The sequence below is a fragment of the Oncorhynchus keta genome, chromosome 7 (assembly GCF_023373465.1).
Source record: "Oncorhynchus keta strain PuntledgeMale-10-30-2019 chromosome 7, Oket_V2, whole genome shotgun sequence".
NCBI classification, from domain to species: domain Eukaryota; kingdom Metazoa; phylum Chordata; class Actinopteri; order Salmoniformes; family Salmonidae; genus Oncorhynchus; species Oncorhynchus keta.
The window spans coordinates 54265409-54278515 of NC_068427.1; the positions used below are offsets into that span (position 1 = coordinate 54265409).

Consider the following 13107-nt stretch of genomic DNA (forward strand, 5'->3'; position numbering starts at 1 on the left):
GGGGGACCAGGTCTTCATACGCCCAATGGCTAACATACCTGTATGGGACTCCGTGAAACCTCGGAGAACCTCACTGTCCTCTACAGGTCAGTTGGTAGAGCATGGTGCTTGCTACCGGCAGCATAGTGGGTTTGATTCCAGGGACCACATGACAATAAGTGGATTTGGATAAAAAAAACATCTGCTAAATTGCATATTACTATTTGTTAATATTATTTTTGTAAACAGTGACTCTTTCCCACATAACTGTAACCCCTGTATTGGATGCATCCAGATGGGAATCGTTGGGAGAAATACATTGGTTGGCTCGCTGTCCTCTACTGTCTAGGTAGAGTCACATTATCACGTTCTCTTGTCGTTGGGAGAAATACATTGGTTGGCTAGCTGTCCTCTACTGTCTAGGTAGAGTCACATTATCACGTTCTCTTGTCGTTGGGAGAAATACATTGGTTGGCTAGCTGTCCTCTACTGTCTAGGTAGAGTCACATTATCACGTTCTCTTGTCGTTGGGAGAAATACATTGGTTGGCTAGCTGTCCTCTACTGTCTAGGTAGAGTCACATTATCACGTTATCTTGTCGTTGGGAGATATACATTGGTTGGCTAGCTGTCCTCTACTGTCTAGGTAGAGTCACATTATCACGTTCTCTTGTCGTTGGGAGAAATACATTGGTTGGCTAGCTGTCCTCTACTGTCTAGGTAGAGTCACATTACCACGTTCTCTTGTCGTTGGGAGAAATACATTGGTTGGCTAGCTGTCCTCTACTGTCTAGGTAGAGTCACATTACCACGTTCTCTTGTCATTGGGAGAAATACATTGGTTGGCTAGCTGTCCTCTACTGTCTAGGTAGAGTCACATTATCACGTTATCTTGTCGTTGGGAGATATACATTGGTTGGCGAGCTGTCCTCTACTGTCTAGGTAGAGTCACATTATCACGTTCTCTTGTCGTTGGGAGAAATACATTGGTTGGCTAGCTGTCCTCTACTGTCTAGGTAGAGTCACATTATCACGTTCTCTTGTCGTTGGGAGAAATACATTGGTTGGCTAGCTGTCCTCTACTGTCTAGGTAGAGTCACATTATCACGTTATCTTGTCGTTGGGAGAAATACATTGGTTGGCTAGCTGTCCTCTACTGTCTAGGTAGAGTCACATTACCACGTTCTCTTGTCGTTGGGAGAAATACATTGGTTGGCTAGCTGTCCTCTACTGTCTAGGTAGAGTCGCATTGGTTGGCTAGCTGTCCTCTACTGTCTAGGTAGAGTCACATTACCACGTTATCTTGTCGTTGGGAGAAATACATTGGTTGGCTAGCTGTCCTCTACTGTCTAGGTAGAGTCACATTATCACGTTCTCTTGTCGTTGGGAGAAATACATTGGTTGGCTAGCTGTCCTCTACTGTCTAGGTAGAGTCACATTATCACGTTCTCTTGTCGTTACACTCTAGCTCAACACCAAGACACATTTCTCTCACCACTGCTGCACATTGCAAAAGCAATGCATTCTTTAAGAGAAGTAGAGAGTTTCTACCTGATCAATACACAGTTAGCGATGAGGAAGTCAATGTCATTAGCGATGAGGAAGTCAATGTGGTTAGCGATGAGGAAGTCAATGTGGTTAGCGATGAGGAAGTCAATGTGGTTAGCGATGAGGAAGTCAATGTGGTTAGCGATGAGGAAGTCAATGTGGTTAGTGATGAGGAAGTCAATGTGGTTAGTGATGAGGAAGTCAATGTGATTAGTGATGAGGAAGTCAATGTGGTTAGTGATGAGGAAGTCAATGTGGTTAATGATGAGGAAGTCAATGTGGTTAGCGATGAGGAAGTCAATGTGGTTAGCGATGAGGAAGTCAATGTGGTTAGCGATGAGGAAGTCAATGTGGTTAGCGATGAGGAAGTCAATGTGGTTAGCGATGAGGAAGTTAGTTAGCGATGAGGAAGTCAATGTGGTTAGTGATGAGGAAGTCAATGTGGTTAGTGATGAGGAAGTCAATGTGGTTAGCGATGAGGAAGTCAATGTGGTTAGCGATGAGGAAGTCAATGTGGTTAGCGATGAGGAAGTCAATGTGGTTAGTGATGAGGAAGTCAATGTGGTTAGCGATGAGGAAGTCAATGTGGTTAGCGATGAGGAAGTCAATGTGGTTAGCGATGAGGAAGTCAATGTGGTTAGCGATGAGGAAGTCAATGTGGTTAGCGATGAGGAAGTCAATGTGGTTAGCGATGAGGAAGTCAATGTGGTTAGCGATGAGGAAGTCAATGTGGTTAGCGATGAGGAAGTCAATGTGGTTAGCGATGAGGAAGTCAATGTGGTTAGCGATGAGGAAGTCAATGTGGTTAGCGATGAGGAAGTCAATGTGGTTAGCGATGAGGAAGTCAATGTGGTTAGTGATGAGGAAGTCAATGTGGTTAGTGATGAGGAAGTCAATGTGATTAATAATGAGGAAGTCAATGTGATTAGTGATGAGGAAGTCAATGTGATTAGTGATGAGGAAGTCAATGTGGTTAGCGATGAGGAAGTCAATGTGGTTAGCGATGAGGAAGTCAATGTGGTTAGCGATGAGGAAGTCATGTGGTTAGCGATGAGGAAGTCAATGTGGTTAGCGATGAGGAAGTCAATGTGGTTAGCGATGAGGAAGTCAATGTGGTTAGCGATGAGGAAGTCAATGTGGTTAGCGATGAGGAAGTCAATGTGGTTAGCGATGAGGAAGTCAATGTGGTTAGCGATGAGGAAGTCAATGTGGTTAGCGATGAGGAAGTCAATGTGGTTAGCGATGAGGAAGTCAATGTGGTTAGTGATGAGGAAGTCAATATGGTTAGTGATGAGGAAGTCAATGTGGTTAGTGATGAGGAAGTCAATGTGGTTAGTGATGAGGAAGTCAATATGGTTAGTGATGAGGAAGTCAATGTGGTTAGTGATGAGGAAGTCAATGTGGTTAGTGATGAGGAAGTCAATATGGTTAATGTAACTGGGGTGATGTACAGTACAAAAGATAGTGTAACTGGGATAAAGTAAAATAGAAGGACTTACACAGAGGGCTTCATGAGGGCTTGGAATCCCCCCATAACCAGGAAATTACCCACTGAGCCACAGTACCTGCAGAGAGAGAGAGAGAGAGAGAGAGAGAGAGCTTGAGAAAACAGATGGTGAGAACACTCGGGAGGAGGAGAAGGGAACACTCGGGAGGAGGAGAAGGGAACACTCGGGAGGGGGAGAAGGGAAGACTCGGGAGGGGGAGAAGGGAAGACTCGGGAGGGGGAGAAGGGAAGACTCGGGAGGGGGAGAAGGGAAGACTCGGGAGGGGGAGAAGGGAAGACTCGGGAGGGGGAGAAGGGAAGACTCGGGAGGGGGAGAAGGGAAGACTCGGGAGGGGGAGAAGGGAAGACTCGGGAGGAGGAGAAGGGAAGACTCAGGAGGGGGAGAAGGGAAGACTCGGGAGGAGGAGAAGGGAAGACTCGGGAGGGGGAGAAGGGAAGACTCGGGAGGGGGAGAAGGGAACACTCGGGAGGAGGAGAAGGGAAGACTCAGGAGGAGGAGAAGGGAACACTCAGGAGGGGGAGAAGGGAACACTCAGGAGGGGGAGAAGGGAACACTCAGGAGGGGGAGAAGGGAAGACTCAGGAGGGGGAGAAGGGAAGACTCAGGAGGGGGAGAAGGGAAGACTCAGGAGGGGAGAAGGGAAGACTCAGGAGGGGGAGAAGGGAAGACTCAGGAGGGGGAGAAGGGAAGACTCAGGAGGAGGAGAAGGGAACACTCAGGCGGAGGCCATTTGACAGTGTAACTACTACAGAAGAAACAACACTAAAACAGACAGCAGACATCTCAGCCTAGTAATTGTGTACTTGCTCTTTATACATGTCCAGGAAGGTGTTAGCGTGTTTCAGGATGACCAGTCCCTTGACGTCCCGGTCAGTATGGAGGAAGGCTGTAAGGGAGACAGAGTGTTGCCCTGTCAGGTGACAGAGCCTGCTGTAGCTACTAGCCAGGGACTGGAACAGCAGGCTGGACGTCTGGCCCAACACTGTGCACACAGACTCTAGAGGAGACACAGAGAGTACACAGATCAATTCACCACCCTCTCTACAACACATATATCAGCCAGAAGAGGACTGGCCACCCCTCATAGCCTGGTTCCTCTCTAGGTTTCTTTGTAGTTTCCTGCCTTTCTAGGGAGTTTTTCCTAGCCACTGTGCTTCTACAACTGCATTGCTTGCTGTTTGGGGTTTTAGGCTGGGTTTCTGTAAAGCACTTCGTGATATTGTGATGTATAAAGGGCTTTATAAATACATTTGATTGATTGATTGCGATCAGTCCACCACACTCTTTACCACTGTTGTGTCATCAGCAAACTTAATGATTGAGTTGGAGACGTGCGTGGCCCCACAGTCATGGGTGAACAGGGAGTATAGGAGGGGGCTGGGCACGCACCCCTGTGGGGCCCCTGTGTTGAGGACAAGTGTGGCGGAGGTGTTGTTGCATACAACACAGGGAATTTCAGTGAAGACATTCACCACCTGGGGTGGTCAGGAAGCTTAGTGATGAGCATGGAGGGTGTTGAAGGCTGTGCTTTAGTCCATGAACAACATTCTTACAAAAGCATTCCTCTAGTCCAGCTGGGAAAGGGCAGTGTGCAGTCAAATCAAATGTCACATGTGCCGAATAAAACAGGTGCAGACCGTGAAACTTACAAGCCCTTAACCAACAATGCAGTTAAGAAAATATTTACTAAATAAAATAAAGTAAAAACATTTAAATAACACAATATTCGGGGGCTAGCTAGCTAGCCAAGCCCCGAATAGCAGCACTGTAGAATTATTACACTCAACGGAACGACTTGATTAGTGTAGTGTCAACAACGCAGCTACTGCCAGCTAGCCTACTTTAGCAGTACTGTATCATTTTAATCATTTTAGTCAATAAGATTCTTGCTACGTAAGCTTAACTCTCTGAACATTCGAGACGTGTAGTCCGCTTGTCATTCCAATTTCCTTGCATTAGCGTAGCCTTTTCTGTAGCCTGTCAACTATGTGTCTGTCCATCCCTGTTCTCTCCTCTCTGCACAGATCATACAAACGCTCCACACCGCGTGGCCGCGACCACCCTAACCTGGTGGTCCCAGCGCGTACGACCCACGTGGAGTTCCAGGTCTCTGGTAGCCTCTGGAACTGCCAATCTGCGGCCAACAAGGCAGAGTTCATCTCAGCCTATGCCTCCCTCCAGTCCCTTGACTTCTTGGCACTGACGGAAACATGGATCACCACAGATAACACTGCTACTCCTACTGCTCTCTCCTCGTCCGCCCACGTGTTCTCGCACACCCGAGAGCTTCTGGTCAGCGGGGTGGTGGCACCGGGATCCTCATCTCTCCCAAGTGGTCTTTCTCTCTTTCTCCCTTACCCATCTGTCTATTGCCTCCTTTGAATTCCATGCTGTCACAGTTACCAGCCCTTTCAAGCTTAACATCCTTATCATTTATCGCCCTCCAGGTTCCCTCGGAGAGTTCATCAATGAGCTTGATGCCTTGATAAGCTCCTTTCCTGAGGACGGCTCACCTCTCACAGTTCTGGGCGACTTTAACCTCCCCACGTCTACCTTTGACTCATTCCTCTCTGCCTCCTTCTTTCCACTCCTCTCCTCTTTTGACCTCACCCTCTCACCTTCCCCCTACTCACAAGGCAGGCAATACGCTTGACCTCATCTTTACTAGATGCTGTTCTTCCACTAACCTCATTGCAACTCCCCTCCAAGTCTCCGACCACTACCTTGTATCCTTTTCCCTCTCGCTCTCATCCAACACTTCCCACACTGCCCCTACTCGGATGGTATCGCGCCGTCCCAACCTTCGCTCTCTCTCCCCGCTACTCTCTCCTCTTCCATCCTATCTTCTCTTCCCTCTGCTCAAACTTTCTCCAACCTATCTCCTGATTCTGCCTCCTCAACCCTCCTCTCCTCCCTTACTGCATCCTTTGACTCCCTATGTCCCCTATCCTCCAGGCCGGCTCGGTCCTCCCCCCCCGCTCCGTGGCTCGACGACTCATTGCGAGCTCACAGAACAGGGCTCCGGGCAGCCGAGCGGAAATGGAGGAAAACTCGCCTCCCTGCGGACCTGGCATCCTTTCACTCCCTCCCCTCTACATTTTCCTCCTCTGTCTCTGCTGCTAAAGCCACTTTCTACCATTCTAAATTCCAAGCATCCGCCTCTAACCCTAGGAAGCTCTTTGCCACCTTCTCCTCCCTCCTGAATCCTCCCCCCCCTCCCTCCTCCTCTCTGCAGATGACTTCGTCAACCATTTTGAAAAGAAGGTCGATGACATCCGATCCTCGTTTGCTAAGTCAAACGACACCGCTGGTTCTGCTCACACTCCCCTACCCTATGCTCTGACCTCTTTCTCCCTCTCTCTCCAGATGAAATCTCGCGTCTTGTGACGGCCGGCCGCCCAACAACCTGCCCGCTTGACCCTATCCCTCCTCTCTTCTCCAGACCATTTCCGGAGACCTTCTCCCTTACCTCACCTCGCTCATCAACTCATCCCTGACCGCTGGCTACGTCCCTCCCGTCTTCAAGAGAGCGAGAGTTGCACCCCTTCTGAAAAAACCTACACTCGATCCCTCCGATGTCAACAACTACAGACCAGTATCCCTTCTCTCTTTTCTCTCCAAAACTCTTGAGCGTGCCGTCCTTGGCCAGCTCTACCGCTATCTCTCTCAGAATGACCTTCTTGATCCAAATCAGTCAGGTTTCAAGACTAGTCATTCAACTGAGACTGCTCTTCTCTGTATCACGGAGGCGCTCCGCACTGCTAAAGCTAACTCTCTCTCCTCTGCTCTCATCCTTCTAGACCTATCGGCTGCCTTCGATACTGTGAACCATCAGATCCTCCTCTCCACCCTCTCCGAGTTGGGCATCTCCGGCGCGGCCCACGCTTGGATTGCGTCCTACCTGACAGGTCGCTCCTACCAGGTGGCGTGGCGAGAATCTGTCTCCTCACCACGCTCTCACCACTGGTGTCCCCAGGGCTCTGTTCTAGGCCCTCTCTTATTCTCGCTATACACCAAGTCACTTGGCTCTGTCATAACCTCACATGGTCTCTCCTATCATTGCTATGCAGACGACACACAATTAATCTTCTCCTTTCCCCTTCTGATGACCAGGTGGCGAATCGCATCTCTGCATGTCTGGCAGACATATCAGTGTGGATGACGGATCACCACCTCAAGCTGAACCTCAGCAAGACGGAGCTCCTCTTCCTCCCGGGGAAGGACTGCCCGTTCCATGATCTCGCCATCACGGTTGACAACTCCATTGTGTCCTCCTCCCAGAGCGCTAAGAACCTTGGCGTGATCCTGGACAACACCCTGACGTTCTCAACTAACATCAAGGCGGTGTCCCGTTCCTGTAGGTTCATGCTCTACAACATCCGCAGAGTACGACCCTGCCTCACACAGGAAGCGGCGCAGGTCCTAATCCAGGCACTTGTCATCTCCGTCTTGATTACTGCAACTCGCTGTTGGCTGGGCTCCCTGCCTGTGCCATTAACCCCTACAACTCATCCAGAACGCCGCAGCCCGTCTGGTGTTCAACCTTCCCAAGTTCTCTCACGTCACCCCGCTCCTCCGCTCTCTCCACTGGCTTCCAGTTGAAGCTCGCATCCGCTACAAGACCATGGTGCTCGCCTACGGAGCTGTGAGGGGAACGGCACCTCAGTACCTCCAGGCTCTGATCAGGCCCTACACCCAAACAAGGGCACTGCGTTCATCCACCTCTGGCCTGCTCGCCTCCCTACCACTGAGGAAGTACTGTTCCCGCTCAGCCCAGTCAAAACTGTTCGCTGCTCTGGCCCCCAATGGTGGAACAAACTCCCTCACGACGCCAGGACAGCGGAGTCAATCACCACCTTCCGGAGACACCTGAAACCCCACCTCTTCAAGGAATACCTAGGATAGGGTAAGTAAGGGTAGGTAATCCTTCTCTCCCCCAACAAGATTTAGATGCAAGTGGCTGTTCCACTGGTTGTCATAAGGTGTATGCACCAATTTGTAAGTCGCTCTGGATAGAGCGTCTGCTAAATGACTTAAATGTAATGTTAAATGTGGGGGTTACAGGTCATTTGAAGGGGGGGGGGGGTCGTTGCAATTAGTCTGGGTGGCCATTTGATTAAATGTTCAGCAGTCTAATGGCTTGGGGGTGGAAGCTGTTAAGGAGCTTTTTGGACCTAGACTTGGCGCTCCGGTACAGCTTGCCGTGCGGTAGCAGAGAGAACAGTCTATGACTTGGGTGGCTGGCGTATTATGAATTTTTTTTAGGGATTCCTCTGACACCGCCTGGTATAGAGGTCCTGGATGGCAGGAAACTTGGCCCCAGTGATGTACTGGGCAGTACACAATACCCTCTGTAGTGCCTTATGGTCGGAGGCCGAGCAGTTGCCATACGAGGCAGTGATGCAAGCAGTCAGGATGCTCTCGATGGTGCAGCTGAAGAACCTTTTGAGGATCTGAGGACCAATGCCACATATTTTCACCTGAGGGGGAATTGGTTTTTGTCGTACCCTCTTCACGACTGTCTTGGTGTGTTCGGAACCATTCAAGTTTGTTGGTGATGTGGACACCCAGGAACTTGAAGCTCTCAACCTGTTCCACTACAGCCCATGTGAATGGGGGTGTGCTTGGCCCTCCTTTTCCTGTAGTGAACGATCATCTCCTTTGTCTTGCTCACGTTGAGGGAGATGTTGTTTTCTTGGTACCACAGGTCTCTGACCTCCTCCCTATAGGCTGTCTCATCATTGTTGGTGATCAGGTCTACCACCATTGTATCGTCAGCAGGCTTAATGATGGTGTTGGAGTCGTGCTTGGCCACGCAGTCGTGGGTGAACAGGGAGTACAGGAGGGGCCTAAGCACGCACCCCTGAGGGGCCCCCGTGTTGAGTATCAATGTGGCAGATGTTTTTGCTATTTAGGCAGGTTACCTTCTCTTTCAGGGATTATGGTTGTCTGCTTGAAAAATGTAAGTATTAAAAGACTCGGTCAGGGAGAGGTTGAAAATGTCAGTGAAGATACTTGCCAGTTGGTCCAAGCATGCTCTGATTACACGTCCTGGTAGTCCGTCTGGCCCTACGGCCTTGTGAATGTTGACCCGTTTAAAGATCTTGCTCACATCGGCTACAGAGAGCGTGATCACACAGTTGTCCAGAACAGGTGGTGCTCTCATGCATGCTTCAGTGTTGCTTGCCTTGAAGCAAACATAAAAAGGCATTTATCCCGACTGGTAGGCTCGCATCACTGGGCAGCTCACGGCCGGGTTTCCCTTTGTAGTAATTAACCGTTTGCAAGCTCTGCCACATCCGACGACTGTCAGAGCCAGTGTAGTAGGATTCAAACTTAGTCCTGTATTGACGCTTTGCCTGTTTGATAGTTCGTCTGAGGGCATAGCGAGATTTCATATTAGTGTCCCGCTCCTTGAAAGAGGCAGCTCGAGCCTTTAGCTCAGTGCGGATGTTTCTTGTAATCCATGGCTTCTGGTTAGGATATGTACGTACGGTCACTGTGGGGACGACGTTGTTGATACACTTATTGATGAAGCCGGTGACTGAGGTGGTGTACTCCTCAATGCCTTGGGTGAATCACGGAACATATTCCAGTCTGTGCTGGAGTTTTTGCTTGTAAGCATGAATCAGGAGGATAGAATTATGGTCAGATTTAACAAATGGAGGGTGTGGGAGAGCATTGTACGTGTCTCTGTGTGTGGAGTAAAGGTGGTCTATATTTATTTTCCTCAGGTTGCACATGATACATGCTGATAGAAATGAGGTAAAACGGATTTAAGTTTGCCTGCATTAAAGTCCTCGGCCACTAGGAGCGCTGCTTCTGGATGAGCACTTTCTTGTTTGCTTAAGGTCTATTACAGCTCGCTGAGTGGCCTTATACAGCTCGCTGAGTGGCCTTATACAGCTCGCTGAGTGGCCTTATACAGCTCGCTGAGTGGCCTTATACAGCTCGCTGAGTGGCCTTATACAGCTCGCTGAGTGGCCTTATACAGCGCTGAGTGGCCTTATATAGATCGCTGAGTGGCCTTATATAGATCGCTGAGTGCGGTCTTAGTGCCCGCATCGGTCTGTGGTGGTAAATAGACGGCTACGAATAATATAGACGAGAACTCTCTTGGTAGATAGTGTGGTCTACAGTTTATCATGAGGTACTCTACCTCAGGCGAGCAATACCTGGAGATGACCTTAATATTAGACATTGCGCATCAGCTGTTATTGACAAATAGACACACACCTCCACCTCTCCTCTTGCCGGACGTAGCTGTTCTGTCCTGCCGTTGGGAAACCAACTGTATATTATCGTAGTTCAGCCACGACTCGGTAAAAAAACACGAGCTATCACAGGTTTTGATGTCAAGTTGTTAGGATAGTCTCAAACGGAGACCATCCAGTTTATTCAAAATCAAATCAAATTTTATTGGTCACATACACATGGTTAGCAGATGTTAATGCGAGTGCAGCGAAATGCTTGTGCTTCTAGTTCTAACAGTGCAGTAATATCTAACAAGTAATCTAACAATTCCACAACAACTACCTAATACACACAAATCTAAAGAGATGAATGAGAATATGTACATATAAATATATGGATGAGTGATGGACCGAGTGGCATAAGCAAGGCACTTGTCATCTCCGTCTTGATTACTGCAACTCGCTGTTGGCTGGGCTCCCTGCCTGTGCCATTAAACCCCTACAACTCATCCAGAACGCCGCAGCCCGTCTGGTGTTCAACCTTCCCAGTTCTCTCACGTCACCCCGCTCCTCCGCTCTCTCCACTGGCTTCCAGTTGAAGCTCGCATCCGCTACAAGACCATGGTGCTCGCCTACGGAGCTGTGAGGGGAACGGCACCTCAGTACCTCCAGGCTCTGATCAGGCCCTACACCCAAACAAGGGCACTGCGTTCATCCACCTCTGGCCTGCTCGCCTCCCTACCACTGAGGAAGTACAGTTCCCGCTCAGCCCAGTCAAAACTGTTCGCTGCTCTGGCCCCCAATGGTGGAACAAACTCCCTCACGACGCCAGGACAGCGGAGTCAATCACCACCTTCCGGAGACACCTGAAACCCCACCTCTTCAAGGAATACCTAGGATAGGGTAAGTAAGGGTAGGTAATCCTTCTCCCCCAACAAGATTTAGATGCAAGTGGCTGTTCCACTGGTTGTCATAAGGTGTATGCACCAATTTGTAAGTCGCTCTGGATAAGAGCGTCTGCTAAATGACTTAAATGTAAATGTAATTAGATGGTAAGAAATACAGTATATACATATATGAGTAATGTAAGATGTGTAAACTAGAGGTTGACCGATTAATCGGAAAGTTTTCATAACAAATCGGAAATTGGTATTTTTTGGGCGCCGATTTTTCAATTTTTAAAAATATATTTTTTTACACCTTTATTTAATCTTTATTTTACTAGGCAAGTCAGTTAAGAACACATTCTTATTTTCAATGACGGCCTAGGAACAGTGGGTTAACTGCCTGTTCAGGGGCAGAAAGACAGATTTTCACCTTGTCAGCAGTTAACTAGTCCAACGCAATAACGACCTGCCTCTCTCTCGTTGCACACAAGGGACTGCCTGTTACGCAAATGCAGTAAGCCAAGGTAAGTTCCTAGCTAGCATTAAACTTATCTTATAAAAAACAATCAATTATAATCACTAGTTAACTACACATGGTTGATGATATTACTAGATATTATCTAGCGTGTCCTGTGTTGCATATAATCTGACTGAGCATCTAAGTATATGACTGAGGTGGTAGGCAGAAGCAGGCGCGTAAATATTCATTCAAACAGAACTTCCGTGTGTTTTGCCAGCAGCTCTTCGTTGTGCGTCAAGCATTGCACGGTTTATGACTTCGAGCCTATCAACTCCCGAGATGAGGCTGGTGTGACCGAAGTGAAATGGCTGGCTAGTTAGCGCGCGCTACTAGCGTTTCAAACTTCACTCGCTCTGAGCCTTGGGTTGGTTGTTTCCTTTGCTCTGCATGGGTAACGCTGCTTACGGAGGCTATACTGTTACACTGGCAACACTTTTACGTTCTTGACAATGATCCCAAACACACCGCCCGGGCAATGGAGTGGCTTCGTAAGAAGCATTTCAAGGTCCTGGAGTGGCCTAGCCAGTCTCCATAGAAAATCTTTGGAGGGAGTTGAAAGTCCGTATTGCCCAGCAACAGCCCCAAAACAGCACTGTTCTAGAGGAGATCTGCATGGAGGAATGGGCCAAAATACCAGCAACAGTGTGTGAAAACCTTGTGAAGACTTACAGAAAACATTTGACCTCTGTCATTGCCAACAAAGTGTATGTAACAAAGTATTGAGATAAACTTTTGTTATTGACCAAATACTTATTTTCCACCATAATTTGCAAATAAATTCATTAAAAAATCCTACAATGTGATTTTCTGGATATTATTTTTTCATTTTGTCTGTCATAGTTGAATTGTACCTATGACGAAAATTACAGGCCTCTCTGATCTTTTTAAGTGGGAGAACTTGCACAAATGGTGGCTGACTAAATACTTTCTCCCCCCACTGTATGTTGAACACACGTCCTCAGCCTTTGCCACCTTCTATAGGAATTGAACGACTGCATAGGGCTGTTTTGCCTTTTCTATTCCAGACATTCTGAAGCATCCCATGTATGTAACTTCAGTCTTTCACTTTTCTATTCCAGACATTCTGAAGCATCCCGTGTATGTAACTTCAGTCTTTCACTTTTCTATTCCAGACATTCTGAAGCATCCCATGTATGTAACTTTCACTTTTCGTTTGTCTTTTGTCTCACCTTTCCTCAGTAGAGGGCTGACCACCCGCTTGTTGACGTCTCTGAGCCTGCAGTAATACTTCCTGTCTGCTGCAGCCAGCTCGTGAAGAGCAGAGATGAACCCCATCATGTTGAGGTCAGCCTGGGCTAGACAGGACTGTCCTCCGGCATACACACTGCTGATGTAGCCCATCTAGACGGGAAGACACCAACACATTACATAGCAATATTTTATGTGGCTTGTTATGATGTATCCCATCTAGACAGGAAGACACCAACACATTACATAGCAATATTTTATGTGG

At 48.2% G+C, this 13107-nt stretch overlaps 1 protein-coding gene across 1 annotated transcript in view; it reads right to left on the bottom strand.

Annotated features, from left to right (window-relative positions):
- The window catches only part of als2a (alsin Rho guanine nucleotide exchange factor ALS2 a), a 139721-nt gene that overhangs the window by 85068 nt on the left and 41546 nt on the right, over window positions 1–13107 (bottom strand). Inside the window, exons 11-13 of the mRNA XM_052523270.1 lie at window positions 12824–12995; window positions 3841–4030; window positions 3026–3091 (exon numbers count right to left, since the gene is read on the bottom strand). Coding sequence (XP_052379230.1) covers window positions 3026–3091; window positions 3841–4030; window positions 12824–12995 — 428 coding nt within the window. The remainder of the gene's footprint in view (window positions 1–3025; window positions 3092–3840; window positions 4031–12823; window positions 12996–13107) is intronic.